The 24584-nt window shown below is 51.2% G+C and overlaps 1 protein-coding gene across 1 annotated transcript in view; it reads left to right on the top strand.

Annotated features, from left to right (window-relative positions):
• PDIA5 (protein disulfide isomerase family A member 5) overlaps positions 1-23957 on the top strand; it is a 92344-nt gene extending 68387 nt beyond the window's left edge. Inside the window, exons 12-17 of the mRNA XM_067738691.1 lie at positions 7629-7699; positions 8232-8392; positions 12506-12636; positions 16936-17006; positions 23109-23243; positions 23729-23957. Coding sequence (XP_067594792.1) covers positions 7629-7699; positions 8232-8392; positions 12506-12636; positions 16936-17006; positions 23109-23243; positions 23729-23809 — 650 coding nt within the window. The 3' untranslated portion in view covers positions 23810-23957. The remainder of the gene's footprint in view (positions 1-7628; positions 7700-8231; positions 8393-12505; positions 12637-16935; positions 17007-23108; positions 23244-23728) is intronic.
• Positions 23958-24584: the final 627 nt, after the last annotated feature.

The following is a 24584-nucleotide window of genomic DNA, read 5'->3' as shown; positions in this document are numbered from 1 at the left end:
GTTCAGGCTCAGTAGTTAGTTGTGGTGCACAAGCTTAGTTGCTCCGCGGCATGTGGGATCTTCCCGGGCCAGGGATCGAACCCTTGTCCCCTGCATTGGCAGGCAGATTCTCAACCACTGTGCCACCAGGGAAGCCCCATTAGAAAGTTTTGACCAAGGGAATTTGATATGATTTATGATTTGAAAAGGTGCCCTGGCCGCCCCTAAATACCAAGAGACAGCAATATAATAGTCACAGGGCACTACAAAATGAAATGCCATAGGAGGATATGAATAAGATGTCTTTTGTGAGTAGAAGAGAAATAGGTAGTTTGGTGGGGCTGGAGTGAACTGGAGACTCAAAGTAGGGGCCAGAGCCCAGGTGGACACTCCGCATGGAGAGGTCTCATCCATCAGGGCAGGGGCTGTGATGAAGTGAGCTGGGTGCTGGGGGACAGAACTTCAGGGAAAAGATCAGCTCATGTGGTCACAGCTCCAGCCAGAAGATCCACCTTCTAATCCCATCTTGTTTAACGGTGGCCCTGGGATCCCCAGTTTATCACTATCTCCCAGAGCCGTCATTTCTGATGATCCCTGCCCTGTGTCTCATGGGGCTGCTGAGATAGTGTGTGGAAGGCCAGTGCAGAGAGCGAGCGCTTTTATTACTTGGCAGAGTCCTGGGAGACGGGGCCAGAGGTTCAGGAGAGAGCTGTGAGTACAAGCCAAAGAATCTGGTGCCTCCTGGCATGTCCTCCAGCCACCCCTCCTGTGTCCAGTGCAGACATCGTGAGTCGATCACAGCTCTTCTTCCCAGTGAGCCAGTTCTCTGTCTTAAGAGGCCATCTCCCGCCCGCCACCAATAGAAGTTGGCAGGCAATGTGGAGTCTATTTGCTTCCCCAGCGGGCAGTGGCCTCAAAGGGCTGAGCCTGGCAAAGGTATGAAGGTGAACTCCCTCATCTTCAGGGGTCCTGCCTCATTGACTGGGACATTTTGGAAAGAAACTGGTTTTCTATGGGTGGGTTTGTCTTCTTTCCCCCCATTCCCACCCAGTCCCACCACCCACCTTGACCGTGGGGCCTGCTAGCACTGGCCTGACAGCACCAATCATAACGTGGTAGAGGAGAGGGTGCTCAGGGGAGCATCCCCTTCCTGCCCCTCCCGCCTGCCATGGAGACCACTTGCAGCCTGAAGCCCGGGTCTCCTGAGGCCTGCCCGGGCATCCTCCCTTGTGCTCTGATGGGCTGAGCGGCTCTCACTCAGGCCGCTCACTTCCTACTCTCCAGGGGAGACCGAACTCTTGGGTGACAGACCCTCCATCAGCAGGAGAGCCTCTGAGCTTCCTTTTCTCCGTGTCTCTTCGTGCAGGGTGAGCTCCCTCTGCCCCTGTCAGGGGAGGTCACCTCGGGGCAGGGTTCAGGGAGCGGTCAGCCTGGAGGCAGGCCTGGGGGTTCCTTTGAGAGTTGTAGAGCCTCCTGACTGTAAGCCCCAAAGAGTGATTTATTCTTTTTATTTTAGTGAGAATCAAAAAAAAAAAAAAGTTTAAGTCTTAATATATTTCATGTTAAGTCAGTAGAATCCTCCTTAGGATATCCAGTTTACTCCAGACATGCGGATCTTCGTGGAAGGACACCTGAGCCTGGACACCTGTGGGGACAGCGCGTTGTTCTTCTACGGCCCCCCGCCGGGAAAGTGACTGCCTCGCAGTCAGCCCTTCATTGCCTTGGCCACTTAACCAGGGGTCTATGAGTGGGTCTGGGCATTCGGAGCCCTCTGAAGTTATTCATCAGTATGGAACATATATGCATCAGTACGGGAGAAGTGGGGGAGAAGCTTAGATTCTCAACAATGTCAGTGACCCAGAAAAGCCCGGAGTCTGCCCCGAGCTGAGGAGGATGCTCTCCCTTTTGCTGTTGTGGGCGGCTGCTGCCTGCAGGGAGAGAGGCCCGCTGGGAGTCCCGAGCTAGACCACGGTCTGTGTGCTTTCCATCTGGGGCACGGCTCAGTGAAACAGAAATAGCACTGCGTGCTCTACATGCTTCAGGTACATCCTGTTAAATGGACTTTTGTGGTCACTCTCGAGACTCTGCATAGCATCTGTGTATAAGATTGGTTCTGTGGGGGAATCACATTTTCAGTTCCAAACAAACAATTTACCAAAACAAAACAAAAAATGCTTTTGTAACTCAGTTGTTTAGAAAGTGCAAATGGGTTGTGATAACACTAAGTGTTCATTTCTGGAAAATAATGTTCTTACATTTTAATATCATGATGACTTTGATACCTGTATGGTTCATGGGGGTCCCAAGTGGGCTCTAGTCAGACCATGAGCCCACGGGTGTCCCTCCCCCTTGCTTGGGCCCATTTGAGAAGGACCAACATGTTGGTACGGCTGAGAATTGTAGCCACTCCCTGGGCTGGATTCCATCAGTGAGTTTCCTCCACCGGGTCATCTCATGGCTCCCCCAGAGCACTCTGTCCAGAGGAGGGCTTGACAACACTGGCCAGGGTTTTCTGTTATCAGCGTGTGTGTGTGTGTGTTGAGGGGGGCAGTTAGGGTAGCCACTGTGAGGCCCCCTGTCTCTGGGGGGAACAAGTTGAGAATGGACTAAGGAAGTTGGAACAGGCAGGAATGGAACGGACCTGTTTTTGTCTCAGTGCCATGTGGAGCTGAGCTCTGCAGGAATGACCTTGGAGGAGAGAGGAATTTTTGTCCCAGCCAAGTGCTCAGATGGAGGCAGGAAAGCTGTTTACATGGCCCAGTGGCTCCTGGAGGGTGTGGGAGGTCTTCTCTGATAACACTGGTATGTGTCTGTCTGCCTTCCTTTGTTTCTTTTTCTTTTTGGTCCAGATTCTTTTTTTTTAAATTAAAGTATAGTTGATTTACAGTATTATATTAGTTTCAGGTGTACAACATAGTGATTCAGTATTTTTATAGATTGTACTCCATTTAAAGCTATTACAAAACAATGGCTGTATTTCCCTGTGCTGTATCCTTTTTGCTTGTTTATTATATACATAGTAGTTTGTATCTCTTCATCCCATACCCCTGTCTGGCTCCTTCCCCCTTCACTCTCCCCACTGGTAACCACCAGTTTGTGCTCTATATCTGTGAGTCTGTTACTGTATCATTATATACATTTGCTTGTTTTATTCTTTTAGATTCCACATGTAAGTGATAACGTAGAGTATTTGTCTGTCTCTGTCTGACTTATTTCACTAAGCTTAATACCCTCTAGGTCCATCCACATTGTTACAAATGGCAGAATTATTTTTATGGCGGGGTAATATACCATTGTATATATGTATCTATCTTCTTTATCCATTCATCTGTTCATGGACACTTAGGCTGCTTCTGTATCTTGGCAATTGTAAATAATGCTTCTATGAACATTGGGGTGCATGTATCCTTTCAAATTAGTGTTTTTGTTTCTTTCAAATACATACCCAGGAGTGGAATTTCTGGGTCATATGGTAATTCTATTTTTAGTTTTTTGAGGCACCTCCATACTGTTTTCCATAGTGGCTGCACCAATTTACATTCCCACCAACAGTGTACCAGGTTTCCCTTTTCTCCACATCCTTGTCAACATTTGTTATTTGTAGACTTTGATGAGGGCCATTCTGAAAGATGTGAGGAGATAACTCATTGTGGTTTTGATTTGCATTTCTCTGATGATTAGCGATGTCTTTGGGAAAATGTCTGTTCAGGTCTTTTGCCCATTTTTTAATCAGGTTGTTTTTTTGTTAGGGTTTTTTTGGGGGGTTTTTTGTTTTTGTTTTTTGGGTTTTTTTTTTGATATTCAGTTGTATGAACTGTTTATGTATTTTGGATATTAACCCCTTACCAGTCATATCATTTGCAAATATTTTCTCCCATTCCGTAGGATGTCTTTTCATTTTGTTAGTGGTTTCCTTTACTGTACAAAAGCTTTTAAGTTTACTTAGGTCCCATTTGATTATTTTTGCTTTTGTTTCTTTTGCCTTAGGAGACAGATCCAAACAAATTTTGCTACAATTTGTCAGTGTTCTGCTTGTGTTCACTTCTAGGAGTTTTACAGTTTCAGGTTTTACGTTTAGGTCTTGAATCTGTTTTGAGTTTATTTTCATATATGGTGTGAGAAAATGTAATTTTAATTTCATTCTTTTACATTTAGCTGTTCAGCTTTCCTTGCACCACTGCTTGAAGAGACTGTCTTTTCTTCTTTGTATATTTTGCCTCCTTTGTCATAGATTAATTGACCATAAGTGTGTGGGTTTATTTCTGGGATCTCTATTCTGTTCCATTGATCCATTGTGTCTGTTTTTGTGCCAATACCATATTGTTTTGATTACTGTAGCTTTGTAGTATACTCTGAAGTCAGAGAGAGTGATACCTCCAGCTGCTTTGTTCTTTTTTCTCAAGATTACTTTGGCAATTCAGGGTCTTTCGTGATTCCATATAAATTTTATGATTATTTATTCTAGCTCTGTGAAAAATGTCATGGGTATTTTGATAGGGATTGTATTAAATCTGTGTAGATTGCTTTGGGTAGTATGGACTTTTTTTAAATTTTTATTTATTTATTTATCTTTGGCTGCATTGGGTCTTCATTGTTGCGTGCAGGCTTTCTCTAGTTGAGGCCCGTGGGGGCTACTCTTCATTGTGGTGAGGAGGGCTTCTCACTGTGGTGGCTTCTCTTATTCTGAAGCATGGGCTCTAGGCGCACAGACTTCAGTAGTTGTGGCACGCAGGCTCAGTAGTTGTGGCTCGCGGGCTCTAGAGTGTAGGCTCAGTAGTTGTGGCGCATGGGCTTAGTTGCTCCACAGCATGTGGGATCTTCCCGGACCAGGGCTCGAACCTGTGTCCCCTGCATTGGCAGGCAGATTCTTAATTTCTGCGCCACCAGGGAAGTCCCAGTGTGGACATTTTAACAATATTAATTCTTCCAATCCATGAGCACAGGTTATCTTTCCATTTCTCTGTATCATCTTCAGTTTCCTTTATCATTGTTTTATAGTTTTCAGAATATAGGTCTTTCACCTCCTTTGTTAAGTTTATTCCTAGGTATTCTTTCCTTTTTGATGCAGTTTTTAAACAGGATTGTTTTCTTGCTCTCTTTTTCTAAGAGTTCATTATTAGTGTAAAGAAAACAACAGATTTCTGTATATTAAGCTTCTATCTTGCAACTTTACTGAATTCATTTATTAGCTCTAATAGTTTTTTGGTGGAGGTGTTAGTGTTTTCTATATATAGTATGTCATCTGAAAATAGTGACAATTTTGTTTCCTTTCCAGTTTGGATGCGATGCCTTTTATTTCTTTTTCTTGTCTGATTGCTGTGGCTAGGACTTGCAATACTATGTTGAATGAAAAGGGCAAGAGGTGGGCATCCTTGTCTTGTTCCTGATTTTAGAAGAAAGGCTTTCAGGGCTTCTCTGGTGGTGCAGTGGTGAAGAATCCACCTGCCAAGGCAGGGGACATGGGTTCAAGCCCTGGCCCAGGAAGATCCCACATACCACGGAGCAGCTAAGCCCATGCGCCACAACTACTGAGCCTGAGCTCTAGAGCCCTCAATCTACAACTACTAAGCCCGTGTGCCACAACTACTGAAGACTGCGCGCCTAGAGCCCGTGCTCCGCAACGAAGAGTAGCCCCCGCTCACCACAACTAGAGAAAGCCCGTGCACAGCAACGAAGACCCAACACAGCCAAAAATAAATAAATAAATAAATAAATTTACAGAAGAAAGGCTTTCAGCATTGAGTACGATGTTAGCTGTGGGTTTGTCATGAATGGCCTTTGTTATGTTGAGCTGTGTTCCCTCTATACCAACTTTGATGAGAGTCTTTGTCATGCATGTATGTTGAATTTTGTCAAATGCTTTTTCTACATCTATTGAGATGATCATGTGATTTTTATCCTTCCTTCTGTTAATGTGTTATATCATGTTGATTGATTTGTGGATACTGAACCATCCTTGCATCCCTGGAATAAATTCCACTTGATCATGGTGTATGATTCTATTACAAATTCAACTTCACTACTAGTGATCAGTCTGTTCAGATAGGCTGTGTCTTCCTGATTCAGTCTTGGAAGGTTGTATGTTTCTAGAGATTTGTCCATTTCTTGTAGGTTGTCCAGTTTGTTGGTATATGATTGTAGTATTCTCTTATGATTATTTGTATCTCTGATATCAGTTGTTATTTCTCTTCTTTCATTTATTTGGGTCCTCTTTTTTCCTTGATGAGCCTGGCTAAACGTTTATCAATTCTGTTTATCTTTGCAAAAAACCAGCTCTTGGTTTCACTGATCTTTTGTATTGTTTTCTTGGTCTCTGTTTTATTTATTTCCTCTCTGATCTGTATTTCCTTCATTCTGCTGATTGTGGGGTTTGCTTGTTCTTCTTTTTCTCACTCCTTTAGATGGTAGATTAGGTTGTTTATTTGAGATTTTTCTTATTTCTTGAAGAAGACCTGTATCACTATAAACCTACCTCTTAGCTGCATCCCATAGATTTTGGAAAGTTGTGTTTCCATTGTCATTTATCTCGAGGTATTTTCTGATATCCTCTTTGATTTCTTCATTGACCTGTTGGGTTTTTAGTAGCATGTTGCTTGGTCTCCACGTGTCTTCCTTTCTTGTCTTTCTTTTTCCCAATAATCAGTAGTAGAATTGTGATGCTCTAAGCTCCCAAGCAGTAGCACACCCCATGAGAAGGCCAAGTCACATGTCCACCATCCATTTAGCCTTGTCTGTGCCGCCCTACCCCCCACTCCCAGCCAGGTTTCCCTTTAGAGTCATCTCCAGCCTCAGCCAGTCTGGTCCTACTCGCCTCACAGCCCCTTCAGCGTGGATGCCAGAGAGTACTCTTTCTACTAAAATGAAAGCAATTTACAAATGTCCTGTCATCACTGACACAAAGTGCTTGCTTCCTTTTTAATGTATCAAATGTCATTATTCATAACATATTACTGCGTTCAAGTGTTGTAAGGAGAGGAGGGCAAAGCAGTCTTTGTCCCAAGAAAATACCATTTATTTGGGAATGACAAGTCAGATCACTGTGCCTGTCATATCATACCTCTTCCCTTATTGGGATAATTGGAACTTGACGTTTTCCCATACTCTTGCTTATGTGAATTCTTATTCCCAGTTCAAGGCCCCGAATCCCTTCTGCCCTGGAGAAGATGATAGTGGTGACAGTAGCATAGTGCTGGGAAGCACACGCTGCCAGTGGCTGTGGCCTCCAACCAGATTGCTTGGGTTTTCAGCCCAGCTCTGTGACCTGTGGCTGTGTATGTAGCCTTGGGCAGTCATCCACCCTCTCAGTGCCTCAGTTTTCTCATCTGTAAAATGGAGATAATGTAGTTCATACCTTGTAGGGCTGTTGTGAGGGTATAAAGCACTTAGAGCCACGCCTGGCACACAGGACCTATATGCATATGACCAGTATTGTTGATGTAATTATTTCATTTCTGCCTCTTGTACCCCTCCCACACCCCCACCCCCAGTGGATCAGGCAAAAGATTTCTTTTCTCTGAGCTGGTGCTGTTCTTCTTTTCTCCTGGGTACCCCTGGTAGCTGGGACTAGGACCCAGCTCTCTTACGGAAGCAGAGGACATCCCTGGAGCCTCTGTGCCATGGACATGGTTTCTCTTGATTTCTTCCTGCAGGGTGTGGACACTGTAAGAAAATGAAACCAGAGTTTGAGAATGCAGCAGAAGTCCTCCACGGAGAAGCAGATGTAAGCTTCCTTTCCTTAACTCCTCCACTGCTCTCTCCTAAAGAGTCAGTGATAGGAATCATTACAGTGACTTTCCCCTGCAAGCTCTGTAGCAGCTCTCCTGGCCCCTGGAGGCCTGCGGAACTTCTGTGTCCCCGAGTAGATGTGTCTTAGACAGGTGGGGCCCCTACCAGGGATGGAGGGGTGCAGAGAGATTAGGGTCACATTCTCATACCCTTCCAGGTGACCTCTGCCAGGTCATGGCTCTGGGGTGAAGCCCCAAGTTTCTCCCTCTTTTCTGTGGGAGCCTGCCGATTGGGAACAGCTACAGTCTACACAGCCTGGTTGGTGGGGGAGATTAAAAGGCTTCATCTCAGCTCACAAATGAGAATGATGGACATGCCCATGTCCAGTTGTTCCCGGGATGTATGAAGTTACCGCCCTGTGAGGTTTCGGCAGGCCCTCGGTGGGTTGGCGGCTGGTGTCCGGGCTCCTCTTCTGCCAGCACCGCATCTGAGGCTGTCATGCATGGTTGGCCTCTCCCCCGTCCCAGAGCTCTGGTGTCCTTGCAGCTGTTGATGCGACCGTCAACAAGGCCCTGGCAGAAAGATTCCACATCTCCGAGTTTCCTACACTCAAGTATTTTAAGAATGGAGAGAAGTATGCAGTGCCTGCGCTCAGAACAAAGAAGAGCTTTATTGAGTGGATGCAAAAGTAAGTCTGCTGGTCTTGATAGCACATCTTGGTCCCTGGCTGTCGGCCACTGGAGAGGGCCTTGAGGAGATGAAGTAAACCTTAGGGGCCGCTGACCTTGGCTCAGGGCCTGAACGCCAAGACAGCTATGACTTCCCAGTCCTGACGCCTCCTCTGGTGTGCTGATCACGTGTACTCATCCAGCAGGGCACGGGTAGCCTTTCTGGGTGCGGTTTCATCAGCTCCAGTAAACCGTGTATTTCTGTTTTTAGGACTCCTTCCCCAGTGTCCTGGCCCCAGGTTTCATCGTCTACATTTTATTCCATTCCCTTTGAGTGAATGAAGGAAACACACAGCTCTTCACATCCAGAGCTGGACTCACAGGGACCCGGGTCTGGGCCTTCAGTAGCGTCCACAGTGCAGCCTGTGGTGGTTTGGGGTTGAAAATAAAGGTTTGAAGAGCTCCCTCAGCCTGGGTATTAGTTTGCTAGGGCTGCCACAACAGGGAACACAGAACCGGTGGCTTAACAGCAGAAGTTAATTTTTTTCACAATTCTGGAGACCAGAAGTCCAAGATAAGATGTCAGGAGGGTTGCTTTCTCTGAGGCCTCTCCATGTCCATCTTCTCCCTGTGTTTTCACACGGTCTTCCCTCAGTGTCTGTGTCCTAATCTCCTCTTCTTAAAAGGACACCAGTGTGAAGTTGGGTTAGGGTCTACCCTAATGACCTAATTTTAACTTAATTACCTCTCTAAAGACCCTATCTCCAAATACAGTCACCTTCTAGGGTAGTTGGCATTAGGACTTCAACATATGAATTTGGGGCGGGGGACACAGTTCAGCCCACGACAGCCTGCAAGTCCAGAGAACACGAGGAGCCTTGCAATTGCTCATCCAAGGACCGTGGAACCTGCAGTTCTTAGCATTTCCCCCTCCTGTGAGGGAACTAACTGGGCCACCACACAGGTGCTTTCTCCTGTCCACACCCCTCCCCCGAGACACACACACACACACACACAAACACACGCGCGCGCACGCACATCCACACATAACTTGAATATTTGAGAATACTGCCTTATTTCAGCACTGGGGGGAACATGAAGTAAAAGAAGACAGACTCCAGCCTTTGCAGAGGCCCCTGGTACGTGGCATAATGATGTCCACGTGAGAACCAAGACTTTAGAGTCACAAAGTGACGTGAGAACTGTGCAGAACAGCAGCATCCCGAAGGAGTTACTTTGTTAGGACATCGGTCCTCGAACCTGGGTGGACGTAAGCGTTACAGGTGTAGAGGTGCTGCTTAAAGTGCAGATGCTAGGGCTGATGTCCCTGCAGCTTTGATTCAGGAGGTGTGAATGAAACCCTCAGCCATGGGGTTTTGAGAAACGTCCGCTTATGGAATGGGATGAGCCACTAGGTTCAGGAGACGCCCTGGCAAGAGGTGAGTGGGCTGGCCAGGTCCAGGTCTCAGCTTCCTGCTGATCACTGCGGGTAGATTCTAAGAGTAGCCAGCCCTTGTCTTAGGGACCAGAACGGAGCAGTGGTTCATCTCCAAGAGGGGCGAGGTGCTCTCTTCTCCGGGCCTTTGGTGCAGGAGGCAGGTTGCTCTTCACACCCGCCTCTCTGGCCTCGCTCTGGTGCCAGTGCTGGTTTACTGGGAAGGACTGAGCAGGGTGGGGCCTCAGGTGAGGTCCCTGGTGCTTGCACTGCAGTTAGAGAGCTGGGGAACCAGAGCATTTATCGTTGCTAATCCCCGCTCCAGAAGCCTGGACACAAATAGCGAGCATGGAGGGTCTCTGTCCTTCCTGTCCATAGTCACCACTGCTGAACACCTGAAAAGCACTAGGGTAAGAACATGGACTTTTTTTTTTTTTTTTTTTTTTTTTTTGCGGTATGCGGGCCTCTCACTGTTGTGGCCTCTCCCGTTGCAGAGCACAGGCTCCAGACGCGCAGGCTCAGCGGCCATGGCTCACGGGCCCAGCTGCTCCGCGGCATGTGGGTTCTTCCCGGACTGGGGCACGAACCCGTGTCCCCTGCATCGGCAGGCGGACTCTCAATCACTGCGCCACCAGGGAAGCCCAAGAGCATGGACTTCGGAGTCTAAGAGCCCTGCACTCAGATCGTGACCCCAGGCCATTTACGTGACCCTGCTAAGCCCCAGTTTCCCATCTGTGAAGTGGAGACTATACTTTTCCCATAGACTTGTCCAGAGAATTAAATTGGATTATTGTGCTTTAGCACAGTGCATGGTGTGTGGAAATACTCAAAGAGAGGAAGCTGTGGGGACGTGGGTTCGTGCCCCGGTCCGGGAAGATCCCACGTGCCGCGGAGTGGCTGGGCCCGTGGGCCATGGCCGCTGAGCCAGCTCTCATGCGGCACTGTAACTGACAGCACCACCCCCTAAGTGCTAGAACCTTCCCAGCCTTTGCAGCGTGCTTTGATAGCTGTTGCCCCACTTCATACTCAGATCCTACTGAGGCCAGAGTTTTTATTCCTATTTCCTTGGTGAAGAAACTTAGGTTCAGAGAGGTGAAGGGCCTTGCCTAGGGACAAATAGTGGTTCTTTGGGGAGCTTGGAAGGAATCCTCCAGGCAGAGCATAAACAGCAGATGCTCTGAGATGAAGGGCTGAGGCCACCAGCAGGAGGGCAAGCAGACAGTGTCGGGGGAGGCTGATGGTACTTCCAGGCTTGTGCACACGTGGCCGCGCTTGGGTGACTGAGATGTGCCCACCAGCAGGCCAGCCCGGGGAGGCAGGATGCAGAGACAGGGCAGAGCAGAAGGTTGGTGTCAGCCGAAGAGTCCAGGGTGTTTGACAGGGCACCTGGAGGGCAAAGAAGTGGGGGAGACAGGAAGGGTGGGAGGGGCCCGTCTTGGTCACGAGAGCAGGGGTGCCGTTAACCAAAACGAAGAAGTTGGGGAAGAAAGCTGTTTTGGGAAGTGTGGACGAGAGGGAAGAGTTCTAAGTCTTGTTGGGATTGGGGTGACAGTGGGACCTCCAGGTGGAAATACCTGAAAAACACCTGGAAATAGGGGGCTTGGGTGAGAGGCCAGGGCTCGAGTCATCCTCAGCCTAGGGGATTATGGAAGCCACGCAGAGGGATGAGATCTTACGAGAATTGCAGGGGCACGGAGATAGAACCAGAAGAAGAGAGAAGGCTGTCGGGAAGGTAGGGAAGGGGTCTCTGGTAGGAGGGCTTCTGAAAGGTGAGAGAGGCCGTGGGGTGCCCGGTGCTGCGCTCATGCTGCCCTCGCTGGGTACAAGGCCTGAGGCCTGGTGGTCAGAAGCCAGGTGGTGCTGACGTGAAGGAGGGAGTGCAGGGGGTGCGTGTGGCAGCACGGGGTCCGGACCGCTCCCCAGAGACACTTCTCAGAAGGGAGAGAGAAGTGTGGTTGTAGGGAGGGGGACAAGGGCAGCAAAGGCTTTAAAAGACCCTGGAGATCTATACTTTTGTGAGGCAGAGTGGAGGGAACCAGTGAACAGAAGGAGACTGAAAAATGATAAACCCTTATCGAATGCCTGTCATTTATGAGAGCACATAGGCTCTTAGCAACTGTCAGTTGCTTGACCGACTAGGTGCTTCATATACACTGTCTCTGCTCTTCATACGGAGCCCAGGAAGTAGGTCTCAACTCTACTCATTTAGCAGAAAAGAAAATGGAAGCTCAGAGGGGTTCGGTAACTTACCTAAGGTCACACAGGTGATCAGTAATCTGGATTTGAACCCAGACCCACCTCACTCCATGGCGCATGCTCTGTCCACCAGAACAGAGGCTCAGGAGCAGAAGATAATGGAGAGTGCTTCAGGGTCCCAGAAGAGGCAGGAGGGAGGGGAAGGGAGCCCAGGTGCAGGGGCTTCTCCCCATGGCAAGGAGACGACTGGAGAGGTCCTAAAAGCGACTCAGGTCTTCCACACCTTCACAAAATGGCTTCTTAATAGGCTCCTTAGAGGGGATCTTTGCAGATGGTTCACACTTCTTCATGTTTAAACTGAGGTTTTAAATTCAGTTTTAGAAAGGATGCAAAGTGATTTTTTTTCTCACGTGCTCTCCAAGTGTTTGGGGGCGGCGGAAGTGCTTGCCTGTGCACGAGCTTCTCCTAATGACTGTCTCCCCTCCACCCCCGGTTCTTGCAGTCCTGAGTCCCCTCCACCCCCAGAGCCCGCCTGGGAAGAGCAGCAGACCAATGTGGTGCATCTGGCTGGGGACAACTTCCGGGACACCCTGAAGAAGAAGAAGCACGCCTTGGTCATGTTCTACGCCCCTTGTAAGTAGCTGGGGCGCTTGCTGAGGGGCGAGGGAGAGGGGTGGGCCTGACTGAACTGAGAAGATCCCCCCAGGGACCAGGGCAGCCGCAGGCCGACTCTGGGCTGTCTGCTGTGAGCAGGTTTCATTCCAAGCTGAGGTCCTTCAGAATCCAGGTCCAGCTCTGTCAGGTTCTGTCCTCACATCAGTCCTGAAGCCCTCTGCTTCCGTCTGTGCCAGGGGCCTGCCTTGTAATTATTCAGTCCCCTCAACTGCCTGGAAACTCCCACCCGGCCGCCTCCTCCCTCCTGTCTGCTCCCTCCATCCCTGCAGGCACTGACTTCACCTTTGAGCCCTGCAACTTAGCAGCTGGGAATTCAGCCAGCCCGGTTAGGCCTCTGCTTCCCTCATCTTGCTGAGCACTCCCAGCCCAGCCTCCTTTCCCTGACCTTCCCAAGTGGCTCTGAAGCCAAGGATTTGAAACTGGGGAAAAGTACCGTCATAGTCACTCAGAGGTCCTCACCGTGATCCCCACTTTAATCCAAGCCTAAGTGGAAGGAATGACACGTCTGCTAATGTTGGTGTTTGTGGTCTCAAATTTTGTGTATTCCCATTTTCAAGTTGTTCATTGATACCTAAAGGAAAGGCTCTTGGATTTCTCACTCTTCTGTTGCCCTCTCTCTCCCCCAGGTTACAGCTCCGTGTAATGGAATGGGGATAATAAAGCTGGGCTCCACAGAGAAGCAGGCAGCTCAGTCGAGTCCTAACCTCCTGCCCCTACCTCTCCAGTGTCAATAATCTGTAAAGTCTCTCCTCAGTTCTCACTGTCTGGGCAGGTCGCCTCCTGGCCCAGCCTCAGACCCCGCCCTCAGGCAGCTGACACTTCCCTCTGTTTTTGCCTTTTCTTCCGCAAGTGGGCCTTGTGCCCTGTCGGTTCCTTACAGAGCTTCTTGCTGTCCTCCTCTGTCCTTAGAGTAAGCCTGGAAGACTGAGTGGATTTTAAGAAGTTGTCTTCCTTCTGGGCAGAGTTGGGGGTGCAGGACTGAGACGCAGGGGATGCCTGACTTGCCCAAGCCACGGCAGCAAGTCAGTGACAGAGCCCTTCCTGCAGCCTGGGCTGCTGCTCTCCTTTAGTCACAGTCCCGATTCAGAGGGCGATTACTTTCCCGGCAGCCGGCGGGAACCTGGCCAGAGAAGTAGGAGTCCTTGACCAGCCACTGGGTGGATTTGAGAAAGTCCAGACTAAATACTTTCCCTAGAAATGCTCCCCGGGCTTCCCTGGTGGCGCAGTGGTTGGGAGTCTGCCTGCCAATGCAGGGGGCGTGGGTTCGTGCCCCGGTCCGGGAGGATCCCACATGCCACGGAGCGGCTGGGCCCGTGAGCCATGGCCGCTGAGCTTGTGCGTCCGGAGCCTGTGCTCCGCAACAGGAGAGGCCACAGCAGTGAGAGGCCCGCGTACCGCAAAAAAAAAAGAAATGCTCCCCGCTTCCCCCCAGACCTCAGGGGACGCCTACCCTGCTGGGGTGCTAACGACCTGCCTCAAGTAACCGCTGTGTGCTGGATGTTTTCGGGGACCCAGGATACGGGGAAGGAGGCCTGGTCCCTGCCGGCTTTAAGGGCCTCACAGACTGCCCTGAGAAAAATAACTAAACACGGTCCACACGGGGCCCCGTCACTGAGCGACTCACCTGTTGGCAGAGGACTTGGTGCCTGGAGTCTCCCATCTCCCCTGCTGCACTTTCCTGTCCTGAGCTCTGCTCCAGGCTCCTGAGACGTGTGTGTTCATCAGTGGACAGAGGCAGGGAAAGAGGGAACTAGCTAAAGACAAAAAAAATCTTTAAAATGTTTTCAATGATAAAAATAATATATCCTTATCTATAATTTATGTAGTATATAACATATACTTTTATATAAAGAATCTAAATACTACAGATAAAGGTAGGTATAAAGTAAAAAAGCAAACACCAACCCCCATTTCTCCTCTCCCCCCACTTCCTACCTGCCCAGTTTCTACACAGCTCTTCCTCCTGCTGTTTCATTGTTCTCTTCTGTTCCAAGCCCCCCACATTGCTCTGAATCATGGTCTGGTCGTGGTGACTGCCCTTTTTAGGCCAGCTTGGCTGAGTCTCTAGAATTGGAATTTTCTGTCCTGTCCTTGGTCTTTGTTCCTCTTTCCCCACTCTGGGAGGCTGCTTTCATTTCCAGTTACACAGAGGTGGTACCTTTTTAAAGAGCCCAAATTAAAAAATCATGCCTGTTCTGGCCTAACTGACACATCTGGGAAACATCTTCATGCCCTTTCTAAAACAGCCTCCCCTCTAGTTATTCATCTGCCATGCTCTTTCTTTTGGATAATGAGAAAATGAGATGTACCAGAAGGCCATTAATCTGAGACCTAGATGCTTTAAATTGATGGCAGCAGGAATTTGCACTAGGCTGACAGTGACCTTTATACTTTCAGTAAGCAGAGAGGTTAGAAAGGAGAAATGAGTAGTGACACCAGATTTGGGGGAAGGGAGTAACTTATTTCCGGCCAGCCTGATGTCTTAATGGGTGTCCATGTGCCGCTCACAGGGGACCTCTAGGTGCCACAGGGCACACTTTGACGTGCTCTCAACCAGCACGTTGTGCTCTTTACACGTTTTGAAAGCTATATACCATCATTCCTTTGTAGTATGATGTTTTCATGAATTTGAGCCGTTCTTCCCTCTGTTGGGTCAAATTAGTACAGTGTTCTTATAATTGCCATTAGCACCTGCCATGAGTTCGGCTCTGCGAGGTACTTTATCTCAGTTCTGGTGTAACACGTAACCAGCCTAGCTGTCTTCTCTACTCCTGTGATGGATGCTGGGAAAATCCCCTGAAGCTGCCTCCCCATCACCATCCACGCTGCTCTGGGGCCAGCTGGCCACTCTGCCAGTCGGGCCACATGGGTGGTCCCGCCCATCTCAGGAAAAGGCTCAGGTGCTAAATTCACATGTAGCTCAGCCTTAATTTGGATTCACAAAGCCCTCTGAAACGCCAGTCATTATTATCTTATTTTGAAAAGGGAAAGAGCAGATGAGCCAGGCTGTCTCGGTTCCCTCCCTGCCTGGGTTTCCCCAAGGCCATGGGAGGGCTGTTTGTCAGGAAGCTGGCTGGAGCCAGGTCTGCCCATGGGGCATCTGGCCTCTCCCACCCGTGTTTTGATCCGAATTACTCACCACAGTCAGGGAATTCCTTCCCTCAAAGCAGTGCTGTTCTCTTGGCAGTTGGGTTCAGTGTCTGGAGGGTGGTTGGGAGGGCTGGGCTTGGGGTTTAATTGGCGAGCACTGAGGGAAGGGCCAGGGAAGCGGGTCTGGGACAGAGTGGCCTGCAGCTTCCTGGGCTTTCTGCTCAGTGGACGCTGCCCCGGGCTTGCTGAAACAGGAAGAGAAAGTGGTCCCACACAGGTCCCAGCCCCGGGCCTGAGACCTGTCACTGGAGCTGGAGGGGCTCAGGGCACCACATACACCTCTGTCCCATCCAGGGCCTCCAAAACAACGGATTCTCATCCCTGGGTTGGGAACCCAGGCCCTGAGAAGCGTCAGGGACTCCTGGCAGCTTATCCTCCTCTCAACCTGACCTTGAGTCTCCCTTTCCTGGATCTGGGGTTCGGGTGGCTTGTGGAGCAGGGAGGAAGGACAGCATGAGGACCAGGGGCCTGGTTTGGCTGCTCAGTCTGGGGTGAGGGCTGCTGGGAATGTGGGAAGCAGCGGCAAAGCATGAGTTGCCGGGGTCAGGCAGAGGGCCTGCTCCCAGCCCCCTACTTCCCCAGCCCCACTTTCTCAGTCATGAAGTGGAGAGATTTGCTACTGTCACTGGGGCGAGAGAAGGGACCTTGTGACAGGCTCAGAGAATCCCGAGCATGCGTCCTCCTTTCTAAGCCCAAAGCCCCCGCTGCACCCTGGATCAGGCTCTTATGGACCCTGAGCGCAGCCCTGTGTGGAAGGAGCTTGCAGGGAAAGACCACAGTGTCTGTCTCCCTGACCCCCAGCCTCGTGGGTGTGTGTGTGATGGGAGAGTGTGGGGTGGGAGGTCCTGGGCAGGAATGGACCTGACGCTGGCACAGGCCTCCTGCAGAGCCCTCTTGCCAACAGCAGATGCACAGTGGAGGGTCTGAGTGGTGGGGTTGATACGTGAACCCTGACAGTGGGGTACGCGGGGGGTGGGAATCAGATGAACCCCAAAGTCTGTTGGGTGGAGAGAAACTCCTGGAAAGGCTTCTCTGGAGGTTCCAGGCAGGGCCCCTGGCTCTGCAGCCTCCCTCACGTCTGTAACTCTCTCCTCCCCTCTCACGCAGGGTGCCCGCATTGTAAGAAGGTCATTCCACACTTTACTGCCACTGCTGATGCCTTCAAAGATGACCGAAAGGTAAGAATCCCCTTCCTCTTCACCTCTCGTCCCACCTCCAGCTTCCCCCTGCCACCAGTGCCCACACCTTCCTCCCTTCTGTTCAGGTGCCCTCCCTCCCCAGACAGGTTCTGCTGAGACCCGGGGATTCCTGGCAACCAGGACATCCTTTTCACAAGGCAGGATAGAGCAGGCTGCATTTATGCTGCAAAATCAACTAAAAAGGATACACTGAACTGTTACAGCCCTTCCTTGGAGGAGGGGGTGGTAAAGGGGTCATTTTGTTTATTCTTTAGTGTTCAAATCTTTTTACGGTAGGATTTGTAGTCATGCATTACTTGTATAATTAAAAGTACAAATAAAAAAAAATCCAACAAAAGTCAACTGGAGGCGGCCAAGGTGGAGGAGAGCACGGCCGTGTGTGCGAGCCTCATCCCACCTAAGTGAAAGGCTCCTGCAGCTGCTGACTGATGAAGCATAAAATTAACAAGCTAGAGCTGCAGATTGGATTAGAGAGCGGGGAGGGGGCCCCGGGCACATTCCCCCAGGCCGCTCCAGCAGCCAGGGCAGACTCCAAGGCTGAGAGGGTGTATGGCAGAGAGAAGACCCCGGAACTCAGACTGGTGCATCGGGGCTGCTGTTAAACTACGTGAGCTGGAAGACTCTCCAGGCCTCGAGTTCCCTTCCTCTAAAGTCAGGGTGCTGGTCTAGATGGTTTCAAAGGCTCTTCCCAGCCTGGGGCTCCATCATAGGAACCTGTCCCCTGAAAGACCCCCAAAATGCGCTCACGCACACCCAAGGCCAAAGTCCGGTGCATCTCTGCCTGCTGCCTTATTTTCCCAGGAGGAATTGTCAGGTGCGGCCAGGGCAGGTGGGATACAGATGATGAGATCACCTTGCATCAGCCCTACGGTGGTGGAGATGGGATGGTGAGAGCTGTACAGGGACAGCGAGTCAGAGGAAGCCAGGGCAGGCCACGGGCACGTATGTGAAGACTTAGACTCCGAGCCCCTTCCCTGAACCTGGGGAGTCCCGTTGTCACCCAGAAGTCCTGCCTGTGCCCTTGAGGCACCCTTCACCATCAGGAGGGAATACAAGGACCAGAAACATTTTTCTCCTCTCCCTGCCACTTGGCCTGCATCGAGAGGGGCACGGCAAGAAGGGACTTCCTGTCTTCCGTCTCCCTCACCACTCCAGCCGATTCTGCCAGCCGGGGCCTGAGCACAGCGGCTGCCTCCAGTCTGAGAGCTCCAGCACAGCCCAGGCTGCTCGTCCCTGCGGGGCTGGGTGTTGGTTGGTGTGGGGAGGCCTTTACTCCCCGGGGCCGGGACTAGACTGGCAGTCTGTCCATATCAACTCCCATCATTCTTCACCCAGAACACTCGGTGCTCTGGACACACAGGAGAGTGACAGGTGTGGGGGCTTCCTGCCCCACGAGATGCTCAGGTCTCCGCGCTCCAGGGTCTGTGAAGGGAACACATCAGTCCCAACGAGGCCAGGCTGGCCGTGCCCACGGTAGGCAGCTGAGGGCCATTCCTCCTCTTCCCTGTCCCCTCTGCTGATGCAGAGGGGTCCCATTTCCATGGTGACCCCCTCCTTCTCTGAGATACTGATATGCCTTTGCTTAATTGTCTTAACTTGGGCCAGTAATGTCGCTGACCTTTTCCTGGAGTCATTCCCCCTGTTACTCCCTCTGTCCCTCCTTCCAACTTCCTTTATTCCAAGCCAGGCATCACTCTCACTCATTTTCAGGAACACACTTAACTTCTCTGTCCCAGGCAGCCGGCAGGCCTGGGGTTCCTAGAGGCGGCTCTCAGTAATAGCAGGGAAGCCTTCTGTCTCTGATCTGGGGTACTGGTGCCATGATGGCTGGGTGCCATCCTAGAACTGTCAGCTCAGAGCCTCTGGGGGATGGTTCCAGGAATGTGTCATTTTTAAGAGCTGGCTCTTCTGCTGGCCACAGGCTGGTGTTTGGGGACCACTGGCCTGTCCAGCCCTCTCCTTCTCCTCAAGCAGATCAAGGCCCAGAGAGGAGCTGCGTCTCTTGCCCAGGGACGCGCAGTGGGTCACTGACAGCCGGAACTGGGTCTCCTGACTCCTTCCTGACACCCCGTGCTGCCACCTCTGAGCCAGAACTGCATTTTTTTTTTCCACCCAAAAGTTGGTCCCTGTTCCTTCCCCAATCAATATGCAGTTGGTTGTTCACTTCCATTTTCATAGCCAAAGTCAATATTAGCTCCTGCAGAGATTTATTTTACTGAATCAATAAAGCTGTGTGAGGCAGCCCATATTTTAACTGGGGAGCCTCCCCCTCCCAGGAGGTTACTGGGGACTTTAGCAGTTGACATGCTGCAGGGGAGAAAGGGCTGCACACTGTTAGTGTTGGAACAGAAGCATTCTGGACGTGGCCATGGAGGACAAGGGTCTCAGGTGGGAAGGCTGGTGGGTGCAAGCGGGGGCCAGGGGATCACCGGGCTGGCAAAGTGGGGCCTCTCTCTCCCTTTACCTCAAGGTGTCCCAGCCTGGGGGTAGGGGCTGAGGGAACAGCAATGCAGCACAGCTCCCGGCCAGGTGCAAGGTCGTCCCAGGAATGGGCTCTGGGGCAGCAGGAGCCCCTCTGTGATTGGCTGACGAGGCTCTGGCCGTGTTGCGTGTGCTGTGTATGGTCCCCCGAGTTCCATCAGAAGGGAAAGCTCCCTGAAGACAGGGACCTCGTTTGTCCTTGAATCCCCCACAGTCTTGACGCCTGAAACCTCTGTAAACGTTGGCTAGATGAAGGAACCAGATGATGTGTTTGATGTTTCCTGTGAGCGCCTCTTCTGCTAGTACTTTTAAAGCCTTACGTTGTGTTGTCCTCACGGTCGTTTAGTCAGCTAGGTATTATTACTCATTTTACAGATGAGGAGGTTGACTCTCAGAGATGTTAAATGATTAGCCCAAAGTTACCCAGCTGGAAAGGGGCAGCATCAGAACTGAAAGAATAGGCATCGTCAGAGGTCTCCCAGATGTGGACTCAGGGCCTGGGACTCTTATGCAGGGGATTTTGGGGGAGGTGATCTTAGGAAGCAGTTGAGGGGATGGAAGAAGGGAAGCCAGAGCAGGTGTGTTAATGAGCAAATTACTGCATGGGTAACTAGGCTCAGTCCCTGGAGACCTCAGCAGGGACAGAGCCATCCCCCTCAGAGGCGAGAAAGCCAGGGGACATGTCTGCAAGCCCCGTCCATTGTGGGCCTTACTTCTAGCTCCCTTCAGCCAAGAGTTGCAGGTGCCAGTGGCAAGTCAAGTGCTGGGCGAAGGGGACATTGCAGGGCACGACAGCCATCTACCATGGAACGAATCTAGAAGTCAGTGTACGTTTGGTGCCGTAGGTGAGTCATTGCAGATCTTGAGTGGGTATAAGGGGGGCAGGCGCTTAGACAGGTGAAATTGGGATAGATGTGAAGAGGTTTATTTGCTGCCTTCTTTCCAAAGAGTCTCAGTCACTTCCTGGAGAGGGGCCTGTGCTTGTCTCCCCTCTTCCTACAGAGACTGAGAGCAAAGGAGCCTTTGCAGCCAGAAGTAGCATTTCGTGTATGTGGCTGGCAGCTGTTCAAGGGGATTCAGAATGAGGACCCATTTTTATTTTAGTCGATTTGTAAAACTGTACACGACATTTCCCACTGCTTCCCACATTTCCCCATTTTAATGTATACAAATTAAATTCATAATTTAAACTGGATGCAGGGAGAGCAGCGGCCCGGAGCAGCGCTCATCAAACGCTTTCACAGCCTAGCAGGGGAGTGACAGCCCCTAGCCGAGGGCTGGACACAGAGGCTGCCCCACGTGCATGGTCCCCCCCTGGGCCGGCCGCTCAGCACCTGCCCCGAGAAACGGAACCCTGAGGACGGCCAGAGGAGGCTCTGCCTCACGTTTCTGAATAATTCAGGAAGGTCTTTGGAGGGCAAGCTGGGGTTCTCAGAAGCCTGCAGGGGCGCAGGCAAACGGCAAGTTGACCCTGCCTGAAGGAGACAGCCGCCCTTCTTTTCCAGCCACACGTTGCCTATAGGAAGGCAGGGCAAGGGCCCTCAGATTTGGCTTTTAAAGAGAAGCTGGAGAGCCAAGCTTTACATAAAATCTTCTGGCTGTTTTTCTAGGTTGGCAGCTAATTCAGATTTATGTTTTTAAAATATTCTGCGTGGGCCAAATAGAACAGGACTGAGAGCCAGATAGGGACTGCGTGCAGAGTTTGCAGACTCTGCTCTAAGAAGTCTCATCATGTAGAACGTAAAGTAGCCGAAGAGGTAGAAGGGGGGCGTGAGGGCGGGTGAGGGAGGATGAGCGACTGGTAACCAGAGTGCAGGCCACAGCTCACTCTTCACTGCCTGTCAGCGCTGCTGCCTGCGGAACGGTAGCCCCGCTCACCTGGGCACAGGTAAGAGGCCGGTAAGCGTTGACTGCTGGCGGCCTGCAGGGCTCTCCTACCTGGAAAGGGGGCCTCCACCCAAATGGAAATAACCAGCAGCCAGAGAACTCTGTGAGACACGGCTGTTCAGTAGTTTTAAACCTCCGGCGTGGTAGTAGTTCTGCCAGGGCTCCTGCGTGGGTTCCAGCCCTCGGAGGCACGGCGCCCATTCCTCTCCCAGGCCGGTCCCAGCATGGGCTGGTCCTAGCTGGGTGCTCTCTCCTCGGGCCTTCACGCAGCTGGCTGCCTCCTCATCACTGAGGTCTCAGGTCAAATGTTATCTCCTTGGAAAGGCCTCCTTGGCCTTCGTGGCAAAAGCAACCCCTCTGGCCGTGGTCCTATCCAAGCACCCTCTTTTGATTTCTTCAGAGCGTCCCTTGGACTTTGCAGTGATCTCACTTGTGATGTGTCTGTTAACTGCCTGCCTGCAGTAAGAATGTCAGTCGCTTGATGATGGACTTTGTCAAGGTCACCACTGTCCTCTTAGCATCTAGAACAGGCTTGGCCCATAGCAGGACTTCCATCAATGCCTCCTCTCCTCAGAAGCTGCTGGCCCCTCTTCTGTAATGCTTGTGGATTGCCGTTGCCTTTAATTGACCCTCTCCCCTCCTTCCCTGCTCTGTGACCCTCAACAGGAGAAAAGTTTCCCATGTCTGCTTTTTACCCTCTTATTGGGAAAGAACAATAAATAAGGAAAAACTACCCTGCATGTGGAATTTGTTCAGTGGGCAAGAATAGGCCAACGGCCAGTTAACCTCCTTCTGACCAAAAACTGTTTGCTTTACTCATGCTGAACTCTGTCCCAATTTCTGGAATGTGCTCCCCTGGCTGGAACGGGCTTCTCCTCCGCCATCAGGCCTTGGCCCACGTGGCAAACTTTGCAGAGCGCCTCTGTGCCACTCCGTGGGCCGTCTTGGCACCCTGGACCACCTCCACACACCTCCTGTCATGCCTTGGATTCACCTCTTTATCCAACTCCCTGACCAGATGCTGAGCTCCTACTGGGGACAGAGCTTGTGTCCGGGGCCAGGAGGAGTCATTCTAACAGCAGCTAACGTGTACTGACCATTCACCGTGTGCCAGGTCGTGTGCCCTTTCACCTCACCTGACTTCTCTCACTCAGTCTTCATAATGTCCTGACAGTCTAGGTAATGTTATCTCCATTTTACAGACGAGACGTTGAGGCCCCAAGAGGCTGGTAATTCTCCTCAAGTCTTCATATGCAGCCCAGCCAAGAGTTGCACGTGGGAAACTTGACTCCAAAGCTCTTATCCTTAACCTTGGTCCTACCCTGCCTCCCCCAGAAGGTGTTCAGGAAATATGAGTTGATGAGCGAATGAGTCCCACAGCGCCTCACAGAAAGCATCACAAAACTCGTGGTGTTTACAGATGCTTTCAAGTCATAATTTCCTTTACAGTCATTACACTCTTGATTTTAAAGGGTAGTCTGAGGGCATTCCAAGCTAAGTCCCCTAACCTCACCTGTCTGCCTGGGGGGTTGAAAACAGGCAGTCTCAGTCTCGGTGGAGCTATGGAATGGGGATGCTTTGCTTCAGCGTATCCCTGCTTTTGGGGAGGAGATCCAAAAGCAGATGATGTGGGTCTCAAGTACAGCCTGGTCCAGGCCTCAGCTCTCAGACTGGAGACCCCCGTGCTGACCCTCCCTTTCTTCGGCCCCACAGATTGCCTGTGCCGCAGTTGACTGCATCAAAGAGAAGAACCAGGACCTGTGTCAGCAGGAGGCCATCAAGGCCTACCCCACTTTCCACTACTACCACTACGGGAAGTTTGCAGAAAAGTACGACACCAATCCGACGGTGAGTTGCAGGGAGGCACCTGCCCCAAGCTCTGTCTGCTGACGGGCAGGGAAACAGCCACTGAGGAGGCTTCCCGGACAGCACAGAGGTCAGCTGCAATGCTCAGAGCTGAGAAGGCAAGACTCTGGCCGGGCTGAAAGAAAATCTCAAGGGGTTTTCACACAAGTCTTGGCCCCAGAACCGGGGGGTGCAGGGGTGTGGTGCGGATTCCAGGGTGCAGGACAGTTTCCTCACCCACTTTTCAGGGCTTCTCTGTAGCCAAGCAGACCCTCCCCACATGGCCAGCCATCGCCACCCCCCATCGGCTCCCCCTGCCCCCACCTCCGCCCGCTCCCCCACGGCCCTGCTCCCCCACCCCCCGGCCTCCTCTCTGTGTCCCGAGGAGTGAGCACACGGTGGCAGTCAGGGAAGGGGAGTAAGGAGGCGGGGGGCACACATCCGCATCAGGTTAAAGTTCCTTTTTTTTCTCTTTCCCTCCGCTACAGGAGTTGGGATTTACTAGTTTTATTCGAACACTCCGGGAGGGAGACCATGAGAGACTAGGAAAGAAGAAGGAGGAGTTGTAATTTCTGCCTCAGAGAAAGCTTTTCCATTACACTGTGAAGGATACCTGTTTTGTTGTTGTTTCTGAATTTCCACGTGTTCTGAAGATGAAGTTTTTTATAGCCGCTTACGGCCGTTTTGTACAATTTTGAAATAAAATTAAACCAGTTGTTTGGTGGTGTGGGTTATTTCCAGGGAGCCTGTTCTAACAGATAGATACTCGTGTTCTCCCTCCTTCCACGTCCTCTCCTGGGAGGTGGAGAGCCCCACGCCAGCCCAGAAGGGACTGGGGGGCAGGGGGCTGAGGAGGGAGGCATGGGATACGGGCCCCTGTCAGCCACTGGAGAGCAGGACAGCGGAATCAGACCACAAAATATCCTGTTGGAAAATGACTGATTTTGAGGGGAAACACGTTAAGATGATCAGGGAAAATGGGCTTGTGACGCTGACGGGAACCAAGCATTAGCTTTTTCTGGGTCATTGCGGTTTCAGTTTTGGCGTTTTCCTGGAATGCATTTACATATTTCTCTTTCTCTGGCTATTTCTGTCTTCTCTTGCTCTCTCCATTCCCTCCCAGCTCTCCCTTTAAAGAAAAGTAAGTCTCCACTTAGGGATGAGTGCAGCTGTCCAGCCCAGGCTGGAAGGGGCATCTCAGGTGGACTGGGGGAGGGGCCTTTGTGCAGCTGCTTGCTCGGCACACTGGCTGGAAGGGACGGTATGTGGGACGTGGTGGCCTCTCCTCCGTGTGCAGATGCCGGTCTGTAAACCAGCTCCCCTCGCCCTGCCGCAGGAACCTCC

Source organism: Pseudorca crassidens, chromosome 5, assembly GCF_039906515.1.
Source record: "Pseudorca crassidens isolate mPseCra1 chromosome 5, mPseCra1.hap1, whole genome shotgun sequence".
Classification (NCBI taxonomy): domain Eukaryota; kingdom Metazoa; phylum Chordata; class Mammalia; order Artiodactyla; family Delphinidae; genus Pseudorca; species Pseudorca crassidens.
This window is presented reverse-complemented; position numbering and strand designations above follow the sequence as displayed.